This window comes from Apis cerana, linkage group LG3 (genome assembly GCF_029169275.1).
Source record: "Apis cerana isolate GH-2021 linkage group LG3, AcerK_1.0, whole genome shotgun sequence".
NCBI lineage: Eukaryota > Metazoa > Arthropoda > Insecta > Hymenoptera > Apidae > Apis > Apis cerana.
Genome location: NC_083854.1, coordinates 3,144,175 through 3,168,870, shown reverse-complemented (window position 1 = coordinate 3,168,870; position 24,696 = coordinate 3,144,175). Strand labels below are relative to the sequence as shown.

General features: G+C 36.0%; 2 protein-coding genes and 1 long non-coding RNA gene across 14 annotated transcripts in view; 1 reads left to right on the top strand and 2 right to left on the bottom strand.

The window, feature by feature from the left end:
* LOC107997064 (uncharacterized) overlaps positions 1–16,001 on the bottom strand; it is a 113,210-nt gene extending 97,209 nt beyond the window's left edge. For 2 of the 12 annotated variants that reach the window (XR_009829016.1, XR_009829017.1), the window contains exons 1-3: positions 15,472–16,001; positions 13,370–15,145; positions 7,980–13,250 (exon numbers count right to left, since the gene is read on the bottom strand). Coding sequence is in view for 10 of the 12 variants with exons in the window: in XM_062072181.1 (XP_061928165.1) it covers positions 7,980–8,005 (26 nt within the window). In the remaining 2 variants the exon portion in view is untranslated. Of the gene's footprint in view, positions 1–7,979; positions 13,251–13,369; positions 15,146–15,471 lie in introns of those variants that run through there. The other 10 variants (XM_062072181.1, XM_062072185.1, XM_017055423.3 and 7 more) reach the window with 10 other exon arrangements.
* Positions 16,002–17,247: 1,246 nt separating this feature from the next.
* LOC107997076 (uncharacterized) overlaps positions 17,248–24,696 on the top strand; it is a 41,192-nt gene continuing 33,743 nt past the window's right edge. Inside the window, exon 1 of the mRNA XM_017055458.3 lies at positions 17,248–21,020. Within this exon, the coding sequence (XP_016910947.1) occupies positions 18,105–21,020 (2,916 nt within the window). The 5' untranslated portion in view covers positions 17,248–18,104. The remainder of the gene's footprint in view (positions 21,021–24,696) is intronic.
* Positions 22,212–23,540, bottom strand: LOC133665770 (uncharacterized). Its single transcript, XR_009829027.1, has 2 exons — positions 23,404–23,540; positions 22,212–23,269 (listed from the first exon to the last, which is right to left on the bottom strand). It is a non-coding gene; the product is annotated as an uncharacterized LOC133665770 (long non-coding RNA).

The window sequence follows — 24,696 nt, the reverse complement described above, 5'->3', positions numbered from 1 at the left end:
CGGTAAATACGATATAATCGAATAGACGAACGAAACGAGAAGTGTAAACTGTATAGAAAGAAAAAAAATAAAAGAATTAGAAGTATTAAAAGTTGTATACTTTTGAATTACATAAAGAAGAAGAAACTGATTAAACTAATCAACGAGAAACTCTTTTTCATATTTTTTTCAAATATGTACGAAGTTAATTGGAGATTTAATTGAAAAACAACAACAAGATTAGATTAGATAGTAAACAGTAAACTTTGAGTCGGTTCAAAAAATCAATTGACACTGATTGACGTCATCGCGAAATTTCACGGTTTCCATTTGCGATTCTACCTACACAATTGCGACAACACCGGTTGAATATCGCGCAAATTGCTTCGAAAGAAATTTCTTTGATACGATTCCTATTTGAAAATTTCTACGCTGTCCAGCGTTTCATGCAGAAAAAAAATAACTACGATAAAAATCGGGTATAAAAAATATCGGAGATACGCGAAATCGATACATAAACACTGCATCTTTTTATCTTGTGCATCGATATCGAATTATAACAAAAGAAAGTCGTTCGAAAATTATCTATCGGAAAATGACAAGCTCGAAGGAAAAATGAAGACAGGAAGGTGTTATCTATCTTATCGATTTCTTTGTAACGTGAAACGACGCAACGTGTACGAAGAACATGAGCAACTTAAGGATCAAACTTATAATCAGAAGGAAATAGATTTTTGAAATAGATAAACACCGTATTTTATTGATTATCTCATTGAAAACGATACTTCAATAAATAACAATTCAACAAGATAATACATCAAGCCTTTTAAACGATTTTTAATTTCCTCGTCAAAATTTCCCATTTTCTGACTGATCTAAATAATTCCAAAAATATCTCAACCCCTACGATACATTTCTCGCGAAATTTCCTCCCCTAGCAAGTTATAATATTTCCAAACGCAGAGAGAGAGAGAGAGAAACGTAATCGATCGTAATATTCCATAAAGCACGTAACTCTTATTATGCATATACGTACATCGAGGGCCGAGTGTGTCAAGGCTGGACTCACCGTCGAAACGTGATCGCACAGGTAATACAGGTAATGCGTGGACGCACGTATATTTACGCGTGACGTTTCTAGAATCCAACGTATTCTCTGTGTCGTATACACACACACGTATATATATATAGCGATCGAGGATACGAGAATTTCTGCGAGGATATATCGTTGGATCGTCACGGATCAGCGGAGAGACGAAAAAGGAGAAGCAGGAAGCCTTGGCGGCATTTTCGCGTCGGAACGGTTATTTCACGACGACGTAATTTCGCGTTTGTGGCGTTTTCTCTCTTGAATGCCTTCCCAAACCGGTAAACAACGTAATCTTATTGGCCGACTTTCTGAAAACCGACGAAAATGGGTTTCGTGTGCACCTCGTTTATCTTCCCCTCTCCTTTTCTTCCTTTTCCTTTTCGCGTTCTTCTTCTACCATCCTCGTGAATGATAATTTATCAATTATCGGACAATCGCTCTTTTCGCGATAGAAGGATAAAAAGAAATCTATTCTTCCAATATAATGGTTACAGCAACACTTCGATATTTGAAACCTTGGAACGAAACCTTCCACGTCGATTTTAATTATTCGATAATCGTAGCCACCGATAACGAGTGCGGCATAACCCTTTAACGAACCGTTCCCTAATCAGACGTATCCCATTAACACCGGTATCGGGTTCATCTATCAAATTATGGAACTATCCCGGCTCCATTATCCCCAAGGAACAATGCAATCATAATCACAAGCGACGATCGCGTTTCTTTCTCCTCGATATTAATACCAACCCCTAATTAAGACAAACAGAAGCGGTCCTCATCCACGGCGCAATTATCGCCAACTCTGTTAAACCGGATAGGCGAACACGTATGAAAGTAATACGCGTATGGAGATCGACTGGAAGGAGGCTGGAAGGAAGAATGAGTTTTGGTCGAAAGTAAAAGTATCGTGCAGGATAAAACTGTATCAAAGAGGCCCTCTCTCGGAGTTTTTTTAAATTAAAAGAGAGGCTGTTTCGGGCGGCGTCGCCCTTTTATTCGCCTCCAACCATTTTCCACACGGTTTCCGCTCGATGGAGCATCCAGCCTCCGCATTGTTACTTGTACATCGGCGGTAATCAAAGAGAAACGATTCTTGATCCATTGTTTGATCTAGGCGACGTTAGAATTTTTTCCCTCGCTTCTTCGATGCTTTGGAGCATGGATTTTGTGTACAGGTTTGTATAGAAACAAATAATTCAATCAAGCCAATGCAATGCATCGTGCAATTCCGTCGTTTATTTCATAAAATAGGATGAAAACGAACTCGACATATTTTATTCTGCACAATTACAATTAAAAAACGATTAATGACAAGTTGGAAAAGAAATGAAAAAGAAAATCATGCCAAGCGATCTGTATAACTCGATCAGAAAGATCGTCCTTTGATCCTATCGAATTCCTTTCCGTTGTACGATTATAAATATGCAAATTTTCTGACTCGGTCTTTCGGACGAACGGGCAACACCCAAAGGTGATTTCAAATGCATCGAAGATACGATTGTTTCGGGGCCCACTTTGCACGAACAATCTCGCGGTACGTGATTTCTCTGCCAACAGGTTCCGAGGTGAATCACTCGTGACTCACGCACGAATTCATCCGCGAACCGAATCCCCTTGGAACGAGGATCGTGCCTTCCAACGACAACTCGGGGAACAATGTTATCACGCATCCTTTCTTCAAATGTGACCGACATCGATACGCGAAACAAAGTCTAAGATAACGTTCTTACTCTCATGAGCTACGGGAGTGGTTCAAGTTTAAGTATCTACTTTTAAAATCTTGCGAGATAAATTATTCTCAAGATTTGGAAATTTTTATTAATTCTTCAGAGTTTTTTGAAGAAGAGTATCAGAGACAAGGATCAATGATAATTTTCAATCACACGTATAATCATTTTGATCATAAGATACTTAAAAAAAAATTTAAATGTCAACAAAAATTATAGAAGAACCTGGCAATTTTTAATTTTGTTTTGGAATATCGTATTACACGAGACTTATAAATGATCTGTTGGCGAATAAAGAGCATCATGAAGGTGCAAATAAAAAAGGAAAAAGAGTCACATATCGAACAAACAACATTAATCATGCTGTATACCCTTAAAAAAGATGCATTACCCTGTCTAAGCTCGTGCTGCAAAACTGACAAAGGGCGGTTACAAAATAAGAATAACGGCTGGAAAAGCGTTCCACGGTTGATTCGAAGCGATCGAGATCTCGGCCGGCTTCCATAAGTTTAACTTGCGGACAATGGCGTGCGTAATTACGAGCAAGGATAAGGCGAAATGAAACGTCGTTGCTGTCACGGCGAGTTTAAAGCGCTTTTAAGCCGAATAGAATAGGCGACGACCGGTGATCGTTACGCGTTTGCCAGAAGAACAAACTTTCGCCATTCGACGAGACCGGTTGTTGAAAAGGCGGCGAGTTTGCTCAATGCGCAACCGTTTCTTAGAAACTATTCCGTAACGCGTTAAAAACGGATCGATCACCGATGGTGGTCGGTTCAAGGGAAGCTTTGTTGCGCTCCCAAATTAATCCAAAAAAAGAATACGTGTAATTAATTGCATTTAACTTTTCAAACTTCAAATTTCGAATTATTTCGAACCGAAAAACTTTTCCTGTTATATATATCATATCATGGATTTTTATAATTTAATATAGATAAATCACAACGTGTGCCAATGTATCATCATCATCGATCACTTATCCAAAAGTTATTCGAGAAAATTTGAATCTATTATTTCGACGCTTGTTTAATAAATATATATTTTCAAAATTATAGGCCTATATATTTTTTCTACAAGTTCGAATAATAAACGAGAGTATCGGCTCCTTCGCGTAATTTTCGCGTTCTGCGGATTCCCTTTGCCAAGTGTAGGACACGGAGTATATGCACGGCAGTGTTCAGGATAACGCGCAATAACTTACTCGGTTATGGTCCTTAACTTTATCCCATCGTGACATGGAAATAGTTGGATTAATGAGATTTCGTTGGAACCGCTTCCAACACGCGAGTCGAGATTATTAACGGGCTAAACAACAGCGTGTTGGCGATTTCTCGGATTCCACGATGAAGATATTCTTCTTGCGGAGAGAAAGGGAGAGGGAATGATCTTAATCGGAAGTAATCGTCCTGTTATTCGAATTTGATAAACACATAATAGCCGAAATATATTGAAGGAATATTTGTGTCTATCGATGAATATGGAATTTCTCTCGAAATTAGAGTTAAGAATAACGAGTTATTACATTAGAAGCACTTAATTTTTGCAAAGATAGAATTAAAGGGATCTTAAGATTGTCGATTAGAAGTGAAAATTAGAAGAGAGAACCAATATTTTTTATCAAAGAAAAGGAGGAAACTGTTCTTTGGGATGATACAATCGTATCATCTGGTCACTTGTCACTTCCAATCGAGGACGAAACGTTTACGCGACACGTGAAATGAAATTGAGACGGAGTGATGGAAAAATGAGCAATGAGATTCGATCAATTAAGAATTAACGAAGAAATAAGAAACTCGGCTGTGTTTCTCTCCTGGCATGGTCGAGGAAGAAAGAGAGAGAAGAAAGGGAGGGAGAAGGAAAAGAGAGAAATCCGCTTTCTGCAATTAATCGCATCAAGGACGACTTTCCCAGGCTTGAAGAGATGTCGAGGGAAAATTCATCGAATCGAGTCGAATCGAGCCGTTGGAGAGTCACAATGGCTAGCTTGATATCTTTAATTGAAATGCTTTAATTAAAAGGTTCTAGGAAGGAGTGAAAAAAAGAGCTGGAAGGCCAAACTGGAGAAAGAAAAATTGGGAAATTGGAGAGAATCGAAAAAGTTTGTTGTCGTTAACACTATCGATTCTTCATTTTAACAGAAACAGGGAATAGGGAGAGTGGATTCTCGAAAGATTCGCGCAGTGTATAATTTTATAATGAATGGAATTGGAAGAGTAAAGGAAGATGTTTTATTCTCATTGTCCTATTCGGTGAGTATAAATTGTGTAGGTGAAATCAAGTTGCTAATGTACAAATGCAAATCTGAGATGGATCGCTCTACATAACTTTCGAAATGCTTGTTTGATGTTATAATTATTAAGTTCAGTTTTATTACATTCATGGGTACAAATTTATTTAATTAAGACGAATTTATGTAATATATATATATATATTTTTAGTGAAAATATAAGCTAATAAAAACAGAGTAAATTAAAATAAATTATAACAAAATGATAAATTTTTTTTAGTTATTCTCTCGAAAAATTTATAGTTTTATTAATTAAAAAAAAACATTAAAAGCTAAAAGAAAATATTTGTTTAAAAATATATATATATATATATATTATGATTTCTTTACAAAAGTCCATTGTGATTCAAATAACTTAAATGTATTGTTTAATTAAACCATTATTTCAATTTGTCATATATATTATATAAAAAAGAAACGATTATTATATCGAGCACTGATATATTATATCATAAAGAAGAATTATATAAAAAAAAATGACTTATTTTTTCCACAATTATTAAAACACGTAATTTTTTTAAATAAAAGTAGAAATGGAAAATTGAAAAACACCAGCGAAGAATATTTATATTTCAAATATCAAAGCCTCTCCTTCTCATCACTGCCTACGAAATCTCTCAGTGGGTCGACGTTCACCGATCCAGCGAACAGGCCGCTCTGTATTCTCATCCGATATTTTTCCCGCTTTCTATTCCCTTTTTCGGGAGAGCCCCACTTTCAGATCGGTCGTGATAATCGGCCTGTTTCGTATGCAAAGAACCAGCCGTGATACTGTTATTGTTCCTAAATGAACGTTCGGCCACGGAATACAGGAGGAATTCAATCTTTTCGAGGAAGAAAGAGCGAAACATCGATGAATATAGAAAATTTAAACAAACTATCCAAAAGAGGCTGATACTTTTTATTCCCTACGTGAATTTAGCAAAGAGAATAAGAATGGTATGATATGCATTAAACAAATTCAAGCATTGCAAACATATGAAATTTTTTATTCATATAACAAAGAAAATAAATATTTTGTTGTATATTATAAAATCAACAAAAAACAAAAAGTAATTGTAGCTCATAATATTTCTTCTACTATTTATTTTAAACAAAACAATATTTAATTTTAAAGTCAATAATCGGAATACACGGAGCCATTATTAAGTTCCTAAATATATCTTATGAAATAGTGAGAAAAAAATATGGCTACTATATTGTAGCCGATATTTTTTTACGTTTGAAAAAACTGGTAGTCCATGACTGAATATAAAGAAAAAAAAATGGAAAAATTCAAAGGAGATGCAACGAAAATCGACCTGGACCGAAACAGCGGGAAGCTCTGACAGCCACGAGGTGGCTGCTTCCAAATTAGCATTTCAATTTGTCCGCGCAGGTGTTTCACAGACAGCAGTCGCGACAACGACACAACTACGATCAACGACTCGAGTCGAGTCGTCAGCCGGTGAACACCTGACATTTTCGATGCAAAGCCTCCATGGAATACACCGAGTAACATTTACATAGTCATCCATACCGTCACGTCTTATCTTAGCCTCTCTAAACCGATAAATGAACGTTATTTTCCGGGTCGAAAGTGTGAATCGATCACCAAGATGAAGTTACAGGATCGATTGAACCATCTATCTTTTACTTTGTCGTAAAAGTGAACGTTATACAAACGTGGATAAAGTAAATGATTCATTTGTGTACAGAACACATTGTGTCAATTTGAAGATATTTTTCAATTTCTTTTCGTATTAATATTTCTTTATTAATTATTTTCCTATATTTATTTTTTCTAGACGGAAAGAAACAAAACGATAGAAAAAAAATTAATGAAAATGTGCAAATTATTTATATTTATATTTTGAGGACAACTATCGTGATAATTGTAATTTATGCAAATAAATAAAGACCTCCGTTTTAAAAATTTCTTTTAAAAAACGCAATAATTTAATTACTTTATGTTTTTTCTCTAATTTTTTAAAAACTTAATTAGTTGTAACTGGTTTTTTTTCCTAACATACGGCAAATACGTTTACGTATGGCAGATAGTGGTTGAACCTAACCTCAATCTAATTAGCTTATATTAAAACTATTATAACATGGCTATCTGTTAATTTATCGATACCACAATATATACATAGTTCAAAAAAAAATGACAGACTTAATCTCGTGATTTAACGAGATTTTGCATCGTGCTCGATTTTTGGGTCGAGCGAATTTCGAAACAATCGCATTAATCATTTGTCAGAACCCGTTTCTTTTACGAGATCGAAAACAATGAATACAAATCCGCTCGAAATGCCGCACATTATTATCGTTACGCCCGCATTGAAGTATCTAGGAAATTTGGGGTTGCATTATTGTAATATTATTTATGACCCGGCAACAAAGAAAGTGTGGAAAATGCGTGTCGAGATGTTACAGGATGATGCAAATATCAATGCCAACTATTATCCAACCTACGTACACGAAGTTCTTAGCCAATGATCTGTCTTATTTATGTATAAAACGCAATAGACGTTCAACAATAAAGAGAATAACGATTTAAAATGATGCTCATCTAACGAATAGGTTAGGTATTGTAATATGACTCCTTTGATGACGACACGCATTATGAGATGAGATTTTTCCTAGTCTTGAACTCAAGGAATATATATATATATATATATATATATATATTGTGGATTTTCGCACAAAATTTAATATAGATAAAGATTTCAAAGAAAATGTATTGTAACAGATCGTTCAAAGGTGTATATATATATATATATATATATATATCGTTTCATTGTGAATAGAAACGATCGATCTTTTATAGAAAAAAATAATACATGTCATCGTTAAGAACCTAAAAGACGCAATACATAATAAAATATAGTTTTTTTTCTTAGAATTTTCTTACCTTAACGTGCGTTGTGTAGTCTTCATTTCTGCCTGTTTCTTTGCGAATTCTTTAAAGAAATTCTTTTAGCGTTGATCCATCGATTCGTTTCGAAGTTCGAGCACACGAATAACGACTAAGATGAAATAAAAACGAAACAAAATACACAAACTCAGACACGCACACATGGGAAAAAAAAAGAACACTGGTTTGAACTGCTTGCTTTGTGTTTGCTTTCAACTTTTATGATCTCGACCCGATTAACCACTCCATCGTGTTATTTTTCACGTGAATCAAGTTATATACGAAATAATCGCGATTAAATTCACTGGTCACCGATCAGTAACGTATAATTATGACTGTAACGAGTAGAAAACGTAATAAGAACACAAATTTGGCCACTAAACGATCTTTTAGAATTCAACAATGGCGATTCCAATGTCTTCCACTAATCGACAATGCGATACTGGCTTTCGATTCCAAATTATCGAGATCGTACAATCGATTATCGATAGCTAAAAACAAAAAGTAGCATACGATTGTTTCCATAGAGTGCGCGGCAGTAAAAGATATAAATTAGATTAGTGGGGCTCGTAACTGAGACACTTGAAGGTTAGGACGAATCCAAAAAGAAGCACATAACCTTTCTTTCACTAACCTGATAATCCTGCAACTTTGATGATCTTGATATCCACGATAAATTCTTCGAAACCCTTGAAATAATCAATTCTTTCGTTCATTTTACTTTTTCAAAGTATATTTTGATCTCTCATACGCTCCAACAACAATTGGCATGATGATTGTCGTTTCATGCGAGTGTATTCGCTCGCACGTGTCGCCGATTTTAATAATTATTTTATTGACAGCCAATTTTTTTCTCTCGTAAAACTATCTTTGGTATTCTCCAAAAATTGATATCGAACGATATAAAGGCCATATATTTTAACGTAAACATCACGTTTACATAAGAAGGATGAGAAATATATCTTATTACAACGTTTCTTTTAACTTTACGCACTAAGATCTTTTAAAACTCTTCTCCTTGAATGAATCACGAGTCGCATCCACAATAGACACTCAAACCTAAATACTCTGTAAACGTTACACTAAAAAACTGTATTTACAATCTTCGAATACATACAAAAGCGTGCCACTTAACAAATGACCGATACGTTCTCCTAGTAGGACTAGTTTGTACAATAAACATGGAGGGCGTCTCAGTTTCGCGGGAAAACAATTAGAACTCACTATAGCAAAACGCGAGCGAACATGCACGGGAAATTTTGCAGCTATTTCGAACAAATTGACACAGAAGACATTAGTTTGGAAAACCAAAAAACTTGGAATCACACGGCAGGTGCAAGAAGGTGCCGGTGTAGAGGAGAAGCAAGCGACCTCCTCTCTTTGCCCAGGTCCCAACCGAGAGGTCCACCGTACGAGGACTGGTTTCACGAGACTCCCCGTGCTCGACCGGCCAGACTACTTCGGACACGACAGAGGGAGAGGGAAATACACAGAAAGAGTGTGTTCGACGGAAAGGCGGGAGGAGGCGGGAGGCGAGGAGCGTGTAGAGAGCGGACTCGTGGAGTGTGGGTCCCGTTCTTCGAGAGAGGCTTACTCCATCGAGCGCGAGGAAGTACTGTTACTTAGACAGAACCTTCAGGGCTCGCAACATGCTGCAAAACGCGAGGTAAAGATCAGGACGCGATGCATACAATTTCATCGAGCCATTTGCCACTGAAAATTCTTCTAGAATCGAGATTCGATTTTTCCGATTCTCTTTTTCTCGCGAATTATCTCTTTTGTGCGAGGTAACATCGAGATAAAGTAACTCTCGAAAAGTATCGATCGATATACAGTTGGAAATCGATTCACTCTTATCTTTCTCGACGACAATATACGTGCAAAAATGGAGACACGATATGTTATTCTAACGTTTTTGTTTAGTACGTAGAATTTTGTACGTAGAATTATGGACACAACCGGTATTTGTTTATATTCCCACAGCTACAAATTTAGCTCAAGGCTTTGTTTTGAAACTAACGATTGAACGATTCCAGAATCTAATCGACAGATGCACGGATGAAAATTCGAACGATTTTTCATGGAAGCCGTATTGCGTTTTACGAATAGAATATTCACAGGTCACGCGAAGCCACAATTGCACATTTTAATACGATATATATCGTGAAGAACGTGTACGCGTGCGTGGACATGCAGCAACGAATCGCGTGTCCTCCTTCACCTTCTGTTTACACGCGAAATTTCGGCAAGACGTGCCTCGCGTAGCTACTTTTAACACCAGAATCCTGCACGTTCCAATTAAAATTCATGTCGTACACGATGCAACGATGCTTTCAAATCCCTCCTTTCCCCCCGCGTTTTTTTTTAATTTCCCGTCAAAATCGAAAAGAAATTACAAAATATATGCTCACCGCTCGGTAGTCGCGGCTCGACTGGACGACTGGTCGACTCCACGCTATTACCCCGCCGTACTCACACCCGTATCAAGCGAAATGGAGCCCTTCCGTGCTACCACTATCCAAGGTGCACCTATTGCCACGTACCTGCACGTGCTCGCGTATAACTCTTGCACTCGTGTGTGTGTATCATATGCAACGCGTACGTGTCGTTAGTGCATACGAATACTCGTACAGCCAGGTGTAACCGGTTTCACCGATTTTTTCCCGAAAAGCATTCGCGACCGCGCATTTGTAAAATTGTTTGCCCTTTGTCGTTTCTTGGTATTCTCGTAAACTCGTGGAGACCATATTTTAACGCATTTCTCAAGCAATTTCGATTAAATGGGATCGTTTTTAAACGTTCAAATGTATAAGATTAGTAATTATCGATAAAATATAAATGAGATTGTAAAATTTAAGAAAATAATATTTTGACGATATTTTTTTATTTTTTTCTTTTAGTTTTTTAATTATTGATCGAATGAGGGATAATTATGTGGGGAAAAGTTATTTGTTGTTTAATCTGTTTTGCGTAACAGGAATGCATTTTTCAAAATTCCAAACGTATAATCGTCACGCACTGGATAATGTAAGGTGACACCAAGGTAGTCCGCTACCTTGATGGAATAAATACGCGTCTAACATCCTCGTAATCAAGCTCCGTCAAACGAAGCCTTCTATTCTGTCAATGTGAATTTTATCTCTAATGAAATTTAACTTTCTAACAATCTGTGAAAAAAAATAAAAAAGATTGTAAAAAAATATTATCCGCAAGACTTATTCCACAGTCATCAGACATTGTCATTTCACTTTCCACAAGATTTTTTTTCTCGCGGCATTTCAATTAATCACATCACGAATTGAATGACTTCGTACCGAGAATGTTAATTATATAGAATTATACGATTCACAGAGTTGATTGAATCAATAATCTAACTTTCCCTACTGTTCCGTTGTTTTTATTTATAGTTCGATTCTCCATTTCGTATGATGATAAATTTTTTCCTATAGAATAACATAGACGCACGTTTCATTTATTTCGAACGATAATTAACGATGGTAAAGTTGCAAAACAATTTCATCTCTGTTATATTACTATTATGTTTCCGTTGAGAGCTCGAGTAATTTATGATCCACATTTACATACAACATTCATAAATAAAATGAAGGTGCAAAGGAGGAAAAAAAAAAAAAAAAAAAAGAAACACTTGATTTGTGTTAATCCGATAAGATAGAATAATGAAATTGCATTTAAACGCTATAAATTTCTGTCGAGCCCTACGCGTTGCATGATCCTTTGAAGGTGCAATATCAATGCGACGAAGCCTAGGGAGGCAATCTTTTGAATCGCCGCTTAATAAATTGAGTCATTAGGAGCACGAGACAGCATACATAGCGAAAGTAATCCTTAATGTTGAACAGGAATAACCGCGCTGTAACTTTTAACAATAAAACCAAACCCCCAACATATCTTTGCGCCATGTAACATGATGTACGAGGTATATGCATAGCATAAGAGATACGTTTCTTCTATAAACTCGATTCTATAGGGATTGTGTAGAAAGATAATATTTTTTAACATTTTGTAAAAGATTACAACTTGTAAGCTCAGCATGTTAGTCTTTTATATACATTACTCTTTATTAACAATTTATATTCGTTTGATTATTGATTACTGATTTTATTTGTAAGATGAAAGAGGAGGAATGTTTATGTGAAAAGTAAATAACTAGTTTTTTACTCGAAAAGAACAGGTATATCAGTTGCTTAATGAATATAGTTACAGATGAGATACAGAAGAGATGTAATTTAATATATTTTTTTGTTCCATGCCTCGGGTGCTGTACGGATTCCTTTACCACTTTAACGTCATTCTCAATGTTATTCAAAATAAGATTGCAACATTAATATTTGTGATTTTGTATTAAAATTTAGTTGAAATTGCAATTAAGTTTTAATACAAAGTCACAAATGAGAAATACAAGCATTCTGTTATAAAACATATAGTAGGCATTTATGAAGCATTATATTTTATACATGAATATATTTAAACTACTGTGAAACAGATAATTAAAATAGTGATTCCATATTATGTACATTTTTACTAAGTGAGTATTAAAAATAAACTTTTTGTGATAATTTTATAATTATTTTAACAAAAAAAGAGTTATATTTCATTTTGTCAAATTTTTATTTTTATACATAATTTATTTTAGAATTAATATCTCTTATTACAATCTGATATTAATTCATTGATAAATCCATTAAAAATTAACATATTGTAATTATATTTTTAAAGATAAAATTATATTTCTTTAAATTTTTAAATTTAACGTTTTTTAAAATAATATTTACAATACATATAACATTTAAATATTATTTATATGAAATGAAAAATATAAATTAAGAATATAAAGAATTAAATAAAGTATGAAGTAAAATATAATGAAATATACATAATATCAGGATCAAATGTATTATGAACTATAAAACTAAAACTATAAAAATAACTTGTGAACTAATATTTTGTTTAGAAACTTATATTAAAACGATACAATGTTAAATGTTACCTTAGGTTCAATAATAATTAATGTTTAAACAATTAACTTCGTATTTTAGGAATGTGTTACAAGATTACAGAAAGTGAAAAAAATAAATTCGACAAACAAATCTTTGATAGCATTTTTCAATAAAATGGTTTCAAATTTCTTCTTATTCCTTTCGTTGTCGAGTTTTCGTTTGTTTAAATATTCCACTTTCGAAATAATTTCGTCGAAAAAAAAACATGCACCATGTACAAGGTTATAATATTTTGTATAAGTCTGTTATCCTAAAAATATATTATAAAATTGAAAATATTTATATTTCTTACAATTCTTTCTTATAATTGAAATATATTGTAGCTCTGAAAGAGAAATAATGAAAATATATTCAATTGAAATCCAATACCTCGTTTGTGGTTAGGCGCCAAGAATAAATATAGACAAGAAGAATGAATAATAAAAGAAAGATAGATATATGGTAAAAATTAGGAAACTAGCGCCATCTCTTGAGTACCTCGAATAAAACAAATATAGACAAGAAAAGAAAGCAATAAAACAAGGATAAAAATAAATTAAATACTGATCGATGGCGCCATCTCTTTAATAAAGACGAACTAAATATAGACAAGGAAAGCAAATAATAAAACAAAAATAGAAAATAGGCTGAATACTTAATGGTGGCGCCATCTCTCGATTTATTTTATAAATATAATTCTGTCAATACTTAACGGTGGCGCCATCTCTTGATTTCATTTACAAATAAAATTCTTTCAATATTTCACAGATGGCGCCACCATTCACTTTATATGCTTTTTCTAAAAATATAATTCTTTTAATGGACAACAGATGGCATAAGCATTCGCGTTATATTCTTTTACAAATATGATTCGTTCAATACTCGACAGATGGCGCCACCATTCACTTTATATTCTTCTTCTAGAAATATAATTCTATAGATGCACGGCAGATGGCGCCACTATTCACTTTATAGATTCTTTTTCTATCTTTTTCTTACTGTTTACTTTCCTTGTCTGTAATACAGCTACAGAATTGACAGTATGGAAAGTGCTACCATCTGTAGGCTTCTTTATACAACTATTAGTCCAATCTGCCGAAAACGATTTAATACGTTATAAAAAGGTATTGAAAAATATATATTTATATTTATATTGCAATAATTATCACAAATAAAATTATTTATAATCTAAAAGTATATTCGTACAAAATATTTTGTATAAAAACAATTAATAAAAATTGCAAACAAATTGCAAAAAATTTAAACGTAAAATCATTGTTCTAATTTTTTTTGTTCGAGTTAACGTATTAGCTTGTTTTTGCTACATGTTTAAATGTATATGCTGTGCAGCAGCAATAATTTGAAGTCGTTGTAATTCAACTTTTTGTTCTTTTAATTTTAAAAGTTTTTTTTGAACTTCCAACTCACTTTGTCGTATTGCCATTTTTTCTTTATGTCTTTTTTCTTTATTTTTCTCTGCAAGAGCAAAATGTTTTGACAATTCGTCAAGAAATTTGTCAAAAAGTGCCGTCAGAGTTTCTTTTTGATCCACTGCTTCATTTTTGTTGCTTGTAGAAGAATTCGTTGGCGATGCCGCGAGAGGATCTTCTTGTTGCTGATTGACAACAATATTGCTCGATTCTTCGTTTACTTGTTTTGGTAAGATGAACATATATCTTGCGGAACCAGGCGGTGATGGAAAATCATTTTTATCCAAGTACATATGCTTTTTCTTTTCTTTAAAAATTTCATCCAATGCTCTTTTATGTTCCCATTGTCCATAATGTCTCATTCTACCAGGTTTTTTTAATCGTTCTCGAAACACAAGATTTTTGTATTTTCGTTCTAAAACACGCCATTTGTTCTCGCACTTCTGAGGACTGAAGTAAAATCCATGTTTTTGCATTTCAAGGGAGATCATTTCGAACATCTCACGTAAACTTCGAATCTGAGTCGATTGCCCTACCATCGAATGATATTTTTTATATTGACTAATAAGACATGCAGTAGCCTTACTGGTCCACAAATTTAAAGCACCAACATCAGCACTAGAAGGAATTGCGTTGTTACTTTCAAAACCGGGAAAACTGTTTTCGTGTTCTTCTTCAACATATCCTTGTACTGGTGGTTCCACTTTGATTTCCATTTGTGCGTCGAGGGTTTCTCCTTTTATAAGAATATATTTACACGTCAAAGTGATTTAAACATGTTTTAAATAAGCAGAAAACAATAATTGAAAAGGAAAAAGCAAGTAAGTCCAATGATATATTTATTAACGATATAAAATAATTTTTAACAGTTTTAAAAAAAGAAGCAGGGTCATTCAAGTTTCCCGCGTAAAACAGGACTGTTTATTATAGGCCTCTAAAACGTGCCTACGGCTGACTTTCGAAATATACGATATGAGCGCCAGGCATTCGAAACAGCATAGAATCAACAATGAATACAGGGCAATAATAGGACCTAACCTTGTTTGAAAACTAGTTTCTTACCTTTCTGTTCTGTAATATCGGCCATATTAGCACACACTCGTAACGTAACCTCCGTTCCAATCTCTGAGAGAAGTACAACACAAGTGCCAATCTCGGTCGTGGTACGGTCTTGCAGAGGGCCGAAAAACCAATGAAAACTAGTTCCAAACCGGTTTCATATTGGAAACTGGTTCCGTACGCGTCAAGAACTGGCGGCCATATTATCTTATACTTTACAAATACTAAAGATACGTTAGCTTTTCCAACCAATGAAATTGTACATCGTACGAGTTTTGAACATATTCAAATATAAATTAATTTATGAAATTACACGTTACAAATTTCCAATTTTAAAAGCTTGTATTCATAATAACATGATTATAAAAAAAAATGAAAAATAAAAAAATATTTCTATAGTTCCACGGTTACTTGATAATATTTTTTTTCAAAAGTAGTTAAAAATAATAATTCGATATTCAAGCATAATTTGTACGAATATCTGAGAATAAAGAAATACCGTCGAACTAATTAAAATGTAAAAATGACATAAAAAACACTTTACTACTACTATTCATATGAAAAACAAATTATTAAAATCACATTCCAGATTTTCTGATAATTTTATTACATCACTCATGTTAGATCATATTATATAAATAATTGCATAAATTGCGTACGTTCCATGTAAGGATTTGTAGGCATTTCTATGATTCAATGAAACTTACGTTATAATATGAATTTTTCACATTGTTAAAATACATAGAACATTGAGTTTCTTTCTTCACTTTCTACAATACATCTTATAATTCATAATTACTTCGAATCTCTTATACAAAAGATATGTGCATAAATACATACATGTTTATAAATATATATTTCACAAATTGGATATTTCTCATAGTCTTTGTAATAATGATTTACTTTTCATTTAAAAACATTAGAAATTTTTAATGTTATATTTTAATCGATCAAACGACAATCGATAAACTATTTATTGCAAATTTCTTGCGTAATGAATCTAATTTTTGCAAGATGAAATTGATCGATTCCACAGGTAAGTATATTTAAAAACATTTTCTTTTTCCTTTTTTTTTTTTCTAGACAACGTCTAGAATATTACCATGAATCTTCGCACGCTCTGATAGTAGTGCCGACACCGGAAGTGAACTATTTCGTGAACCAGCCAGGGCTAATATAATCCCGTGCGTATAAAACACCACTCTACAATATAACGAGATAATAACACCCACACAAGAGTTTCGCGTAAAGCGTGCAATGAACAAACATTCCGAGCGGGACTCGCCTCGTCACGGAACGCGAGGAAACGAGCCGAGTGCTCGGGATTCCTTGTTTTAGGTCATCGTTCGTTCCGATTCTCAGATCCGTCCTGTTTTTCTCATACACTCATTATTATCGTTCACCGGATGCGCTTCCCCCTTGTTCTAAATGTGTTCGACACATGTAACATTTTTTTACTAACTTCGTTTAATGATAAAGGTCCAAGGATAAATAGCAAATTTAATATTATTGTTAAAATATTATATTGCATATTAACTTTAAAAATAATAATAATCAAACGATTTTCAGGATAAAAAAAAATAATATTCGTATCGATAATTTTTTAAACACTTATACGAACCCCATTTCTTTTTCGCTTTATATTTCCCGCCCTCTTGAATCGAAGTTTCACTCGCGATACACCCTCGTAACCCTAAACGCGATTTCGATTATTGGTCCGCGATATTCGATAGCAGCGATATCTGATCGGTCGAAAGAGTAAACGTCAGGGTGGTGGAGAGAGCGATAGTAAAGGAAAACGGGGCTAAGAAGAGGGGTGAAAGAGAAGAGAGATTTGGATGGGCTGTTTCGTGCTACGAGAGGGGGCTGGTGCATAGGAGACGGGAGAGAGAGGCGATATCTCGACAGGGACAGGAGTGGAGTGCGTGCGAACGAGTAAGGACGGCCGTGCTCGCCTTTCGTCGGCGTTTCGTATGAGTGCGTGAGTGCGTGCGTGAGTGCGTCCTCACAGGCAGGTACTTTCGATTTCCAACGATTGGCGAACCTTTGCCGGGTACAACGTTGTACTAGGAAACGAACATGATAGTTATCACAGTGTGAAACAGTACGTGTACGATACGTCGAATCGTGTTGCTCGTTCCTTTCGATTTTGTGCGCAGTGTGCGTGTGTGTATGCGTGTGCTTTTCTCACGACAGGTGCCTTTTTTTTGGATTATTCTTTATTAAACTTGCTTCAGATTTCATATATATACATACAGTCGTATAGAATCAACGGTTATTTCTATTGTTTGCATTATGGCTCCTTGATAACAAGTATCTATCGAGAATATTGTTTCTTCAAAGTAAAAGGAAAAATGATATAATATTATTCCCGGTTGAACGAAACGTGTCTTCTGTCAACGTGCGCGTGCGATCGTACATATGTGTCAAAGGCATCGATTTTACATCGAACGTTCGCAGCTGCTCATGTTCTTTGTTGTTAGAAGAATTTGTGCCAATAATATGGACACCAAATATTGCGTGTGAAGAAAAAAATATTTATTTTGACAAGTAGAGAATCGGAACGAGCCGAAAGGAATTGTGGTGTCGCGTAAACTCGGGCGCGCGTTTGCGAACGCGCCCATCGCGCGTCCAACATGGCTACCACCAGCAACACGACGACAAGCGCCGGTGAAACGAACGGCAGTAACGTGCCACAGTGGAAAAGAGACTTAATACAGCGTCGTAGGCAACAAAACAAAGTTCTCGCGAGTAACGGGGCCAGTGTGAAGCTATGTTCCGCAGTAATTGGCTCGTCGACGACAACAACGAGTGGAACGACAGAATTCATTGATTCGACCGGTGTTCAAGAACAGTGCATAGCCGGCAATGTGTCATCGAGAACGCGGACGACGAGCAGCGGAGAAGATAGTGTGAACATGGTGAATATATCGAGTGTTAACGGTAGTAGTGGTGGAAGCGCCATAGCTGGTGTCGTATCATCTTCGCCGTTTTTCTCAAGAGGACCGGCGTGTGGCGCCATCGTCAGCAGCGGAACAACCGCCACCACGGACGTTGCCTCGACAGTCGCGTGCAACATGCGTCTCGAAGTGGATCTTTCGTTCTGCTCCGACTCGGAGGATGTTGCGAACGATATGATGAGTAAGTCGTCGACGGACATGGAACGAAAATCGGAACAAGGTGACGGTTTGGAAATCGAAGAATCCAAGCAGGACGGGAAAAGCAGTGATTTGTTGTCAAATTGCGACGAGCATCGTGGCTGTAGAAGCAACAAAGTGGAGAGAGATCTTCTTGCGGATTTGGCGAAAATGAAAACTGGTAAAATCGAAACAGAAATGGTGAGGAATCGAGAGACGAGTGATGACGGTGAGAGCGACAGTTCGGAAGAGCTGCAATACGGGCCGGGAATAGTGAATAAACTAAAGAGCAAATATCTTAACCTCACTCTCAAAGAGATGAACAAGAATCGCGTCTCGGTGCAACGTTTTAGACGCGCGGCGAGTCTCGAGGATCTTTTGGATTGTGATGAGGAGCATGGGGAGAAAAACGTGAGAAAATACACGAAACGAACGACTAATGGTGCTGCCGCGAAAACCGACAGGTATAGAAATGCTTCTCGCGGCAATGAATCGATGAAACGAGCGCGAAGCGTCGAAACGTTACTGAGGTACAATGGGGCGGATGAAGTTGGTAGTACCCACGGTGTATCCCACGGTCGTGCTACCACGACGAATGGTTTGAAACAGGAACCGGTCAACGATCATATTATCCTGATCGATCGTAACCCGGTGAAAATAGAAAGTCGATTGAGCGAGCTGGACAGGCCGAAACCCGTGAACAAACCGAAGAGGATCAAACCGTTGTTGGCGGAAACGGAAAGGCCGCCCCCGGATCTAGTCAAGACAACGATGAGGATCTTCGAGGGATCCGCGAGGAAGTTGAAACCAAAAGGCGAAGTTGCCGCGAAAGTGGCCACATTTAAAACGATCAACGACACGTTTAAGGCGCAGGCACAGAAGAAGGTAGGGCCGAAACCACCTATTCAACCTAAACCATTCGTAAACGGGAATTCCAGGCCGGTTCCAACTTCCCCGAAGAAGATCGTCCTGCCGCAGAAACCTACGGCGGAGTTGATCGAGACTCAGGAGGGGCAGGAAGAGTACCACATCGATGGCGTGATCACGGATCCTATAGTGCAGTCGGTGTCCTCGGTGGTCAGCAAGTTCCAGCAGATCGAGAAGTCGCATTCCCCGTCCCCGTCGCCCGAGCCATCCTTCAAATTGAAATTCTCGCCCGCGCCCAGTCCCGAGCCTCAATTAAGTAAATTAAAGTCCTCTCTGGAGATCAGCATCAAATCACCGCCCGTAACGCCCGTTCTTTCCCCCAGAATATCCTCGCCCAGGTTGCAGAGCCCTTCGTCCCCGATGAAAGACACGCTTAGGCAGAGCTCGCCGCGCGTGCACAGCCCGCCATCCCCGATGAAGGATCTGACCAGGCAGAATTCCAGTCCCGTCCACAAACCGCCTCCGAGTCCTAGCAGGGAGTTTTTCAGACAAACGTCCATGCCCGACAATGGAAAGCTGTCGCGGCAGCAACAAATCGAGGAGAATGGGAACATAGTGAGCATCGTGGAGCATCCTAGGCAGCAACAAGCTACGGAAAGGATACAGAGTCCGACTGAACGAGAGAAGATTGACGATAAGTCGCCGATCGACAACGCGAATCACAGCGACGATGAGCACGAGCGAGAGGAAACGGATGGCCCGAAGACGATCTCGAAAACGGCGTTGGAGAATATCGCGAGAACCGGCGTCACCATGCAATTTTGCTTTAGCGATAAACCGATATCCAACAAGAGTTACTTGCCTGGGTTCAAACAGAATGGGCAGAAACAAATGGACGAGCAAAATCAACCGGACACGCGAACAGAAACGAAGTTGTCGGCGCTAGAATCCCGGGGCAAGTCGTTTTTGTCCGGAGGTTCCGCGAACGTTGTAACGGATCAAGAGACAGTCTCCAGGCTGCAAGAGAGATTAGAGTTGGACAACAAGAACGACAGGAAGAACGAGGATGTTAAGGAGGAGACGGAGACCAAAGCGAACGTTGAAACGAAACCAATCGGTGCTATATGCAGTCTGGGTTTGATCAAATCCTCGACCAACAGTTCGTATCCACAGGGGAACGAGTCGAAGACGATAAGATGCCAAAAGACCGAGTCCCCTCCCCAGAAACAAATAGGGATAATCAGACCTCTCGTATCCACCAAGACGCAACATCCTCAGCAAAATCTGAGCAATCGAGAGTTGGAGAAGAATCTGATCAATCGAGTGAAGAGCATAGAACAACCAACCAAGGTAGTGGTTAGCTTGAAGAGCGCGGACGAAATTCAACCTGCTAAAAAGTCGAATTCAGGTGGCGCCGGATTATGGGAGACGAAACCTTGGAACCAGCAAAACAACACCATGGTGTTCAATTTCAGTAACCGGAAGGAGGTGCCCGATTATATCGAGAACGATGGACTCATCATTAAGAAGAAACGGGAGAAACCGAAGGTGAGTCATCAATAACTTCTTATTTTTACGTTTATTACATCTTTGTTTTCTAAATTACGCCGATACACGAAATTAATCTATGTATTAACTTCGCGATATGTAATTACGAATTTAATTACTCAATACGTCGTTGAAAATAGATAGCTCGTTAAAAATATCGCTCAAGAGATTTAGATCATGCAAATACTTTCTAGTCGCAAAAAGTTTCGTCACGAGATATGATTTAAAGTATTGCAGTTAGAAATTAAACAGTTCGTGACTGGATTGCGAAAAAAATTCGCTATCGACACGGTTCAATGGCGGCTCGTCACGGACGACTTTCTTTTCGTACGTGTACGTATAATTCAAACCATTTCACTTTCTTTTAATATGACTTCGAGTTAACAAAAGCATACCGGTGGCATCGAGGCGTACGTGTTCTCACGCCGGCGGCGTACGTAGAATTTCAAGTGATGTCTGAGCATGCGCGGCACGCGGTCACATTTAACCACCTCGTACGCGACATTTATTTGTTTTCCATTCCAGTGTCGGGTAAGAAGGATGTCGCGCGCTCGTCGTAAACTTGTCCCAACAGCTGATGTCGAGCGAAACGGTAACGCGACCCTCTAATAAATACGCGGCTCCTGTTCGATCGTAATCCTACACCTGGTTTGAAACTTCTTTATCGTAGAGTTCTTAGAGCTTCGAACCTTTATTCGGTGAACCGTTAACACGGCAAGTACACGTGGAATACACGATTAGCTGAGTTAAAAGTGATTTATATGATTGGATAAATATAGATTTTTTTTTATTCAATGTAAAGCTTTTTATAGCCTACAATATTTAATATGATAGAATATTAATATGCTTAGATATGAAATAAAATACGAATGCTACAACACAAAGATAATAACCGGTTTGAAGATACTGATAATAAATATAAAATTCATTAATGAAATTAAATTAATAAAATAAAATTGTTGTTCGAACAGATTAGACATTGAATCTATTGAAGTAAAATCTATGTGCAGGCATATAGGATTTCGAAAGATTAATTTCTATTATCTAATTAACGTTATTATCGATCGATAGAACCAAAAATGACTATGCGGATTAATTTAGTTGGATAATGAATCTATTATTATATAGAATTGAAGGAGATAAATAGAAATACAGAGATATAATTAGGTAATTAAAAATAATTCTTTAATTAATATAAAATATTTTAATATCAATTATAAATATTACTTTGAAATAAGTATTTCATTTAAAAAAAATAGATTTCAAATAATCTTTAACTTTAATTACATTCCATATACATCTAAAGATACTCTAATTGTTTATATCTAAAAATTATCGCGTAATTAATACATTTTAACATGCATTATCAAGGATATGAAATTTTTTATTATCATTCCGCAAAAATTCGTTGTAATCAATATAAATTGACACCGATTATTTGGATCCTTTTTTGCATAAATGAATAAAGTAAAAATATCACGGATTAATTTGGTGTTAAAGATCAATCATTAACAATGAAATCAAGTATGCTTCGCTGAAAATTAAGATCTCAATCGAGAAATTGAAGGTAGCACTGAGACTGACTTTCTCGTATTAGATAACCCGGAAACTCGTTCGATCGATTTGTCCTACAATTTCTTCGTGTCAATAATTCTCTTATAAATAATTTTCCAACATAATTCTTTTCTCAGAATTATCAATTTCTTATAAAATTATTGAATTTCAAATAAGCTAAATGCAATAGTAATATCAAAAATAAATCTCCATCAAATTTTCAAAGTTAAAATTAATCAGTTTAACTTTCAAACAACTCGACTATAAACTACATTTTACCGTATTCAATCTTTGTCTAATGATCATAACGGAAATTTCGTGGAAATGAAGGAAGAACCGCTCCTTGTCCCGATATAAAGGAGGACCGTTTAACGAACCGGAAACTGGAGCGTTCATCGAGACCACAAGTCTCTGAATCGCACGAACCAAGAATAACGATTAAACTAAACTTTTTTTTTTTTTTTTAAATATATATTTACCTCGTGATGCATTGAACAATCTCCTTCGTGACACTTTGCGATATCTTCCATTCGATCGAATCAAGCTCCGATCGTCCTTGAATCGATTGAAAGGCCTTCTAGAATCGCGAACGCAGCGTTCCTTCGCGTATCACGTGTATACATGCCTCACTTCCAATATGGTCCGTGTTCTTTTTTGTCTCTATTTTCGAAGACCAACCTCTCTAAGTAGCTTTTCTACGGATTAAAATTACAATTAATAGCAGCTTGCAAAAATATATGATATTTTAAATCAGCAAATAGGTATTTAAGCATGTCGTAAAGCAATTAGATTAGCGTAAGGACGATGAAATCAGCCCGTTAACACCTACGCGATTCTCTTCGTGTATCCGTGTCGGCGTAAAGCCGTTGTTACACCTCTGCAACTCCTCATTTTTCTTCCGATATTAATATCGTAAACTCGAGAATCTTGGCAGGATTTTATAACGTTTTATAAAAACGAGTTTATTGATAGAACTGAATATGTTTATTAAAACAAACGAAAGGAAGGAGAGAATTTTGTGCGTAATTTCATATCGGTGAAAACGTGATTGTGATTTTAAGATATATGCGTTGACTTGAAACTCTTGGGAATTTTTGAAATTTTTACTGTCCTCACTTTCATTCGCGAAAAATAGTGTCGAGAATAACTTGTGACAGTTTTATTCTCAAGTATTCGATTGGATCTTCCTTCCTTTGTTTACATGTGATATATATGAAAAATAAAAATTTTTATCGTGACATATATTTTTTTACTACAATGATGAAAATATCGTTTTTTTATCCCTGTAATAGCAGACTGGAATTTTTCAAACTAATATTCCTATTTGCATATTTATATTATATAAATAATTTTCCAATATACTTGGAAACATGTAAGTTATGTACAATTAGAAAAGAAAGTTTTTACATTTGCAACAATGTGATAGAATAATGAAAATGAATGCCATACTAGAATAATTAAGGATTCCGGATCTGCATAGTATCATTATCTGTAATTAACCAACATCATATATAGATGATATCAAAAGTTAAAACGTTGAAGCTATTGTTATTATATAGATCTCTATTAGCATTTAAATTTACTTCTCTTTACGTTTAATTCATTCCATTTATTTACATGAATAATTTATTTCTAAATCAATTAGTTGTAATTAGAAACAAAAAAAAAATGATTAATTATCACGATCAAAATTAATATCTTCTACATCTTAATTAAAAAATAATCCTCCACTTACCATTGTTATCCAATATTGCCAATCTTCATCCTTATGGTATAAGATTACCAATGTATGCAGATTTAAGAAATCAGGGATCAGCGAAAGGTAAAATTTCGCGTGATATGCGTAATTCGATTGATAAACATGTTATCAAGATCGGATTACTTATCTCATAATGTTAAACCCGCGATTGCACGACAACAATTCTTGCTACTCGAGAGCTTTCTATACAGGGTGTTCGGTCGTAGACGAGACATACTTTCAAAAAAATGATTCAGGAAAAAGTGAGCGATTTTAAAAGAGACACGATCGAAAGATCATGTGACATTTTAAAATTTCGACCTTCGTATGACCTTTACCTCACCACCTCACAAAAGGCTAATTACACCATAGCATATCCTTTGA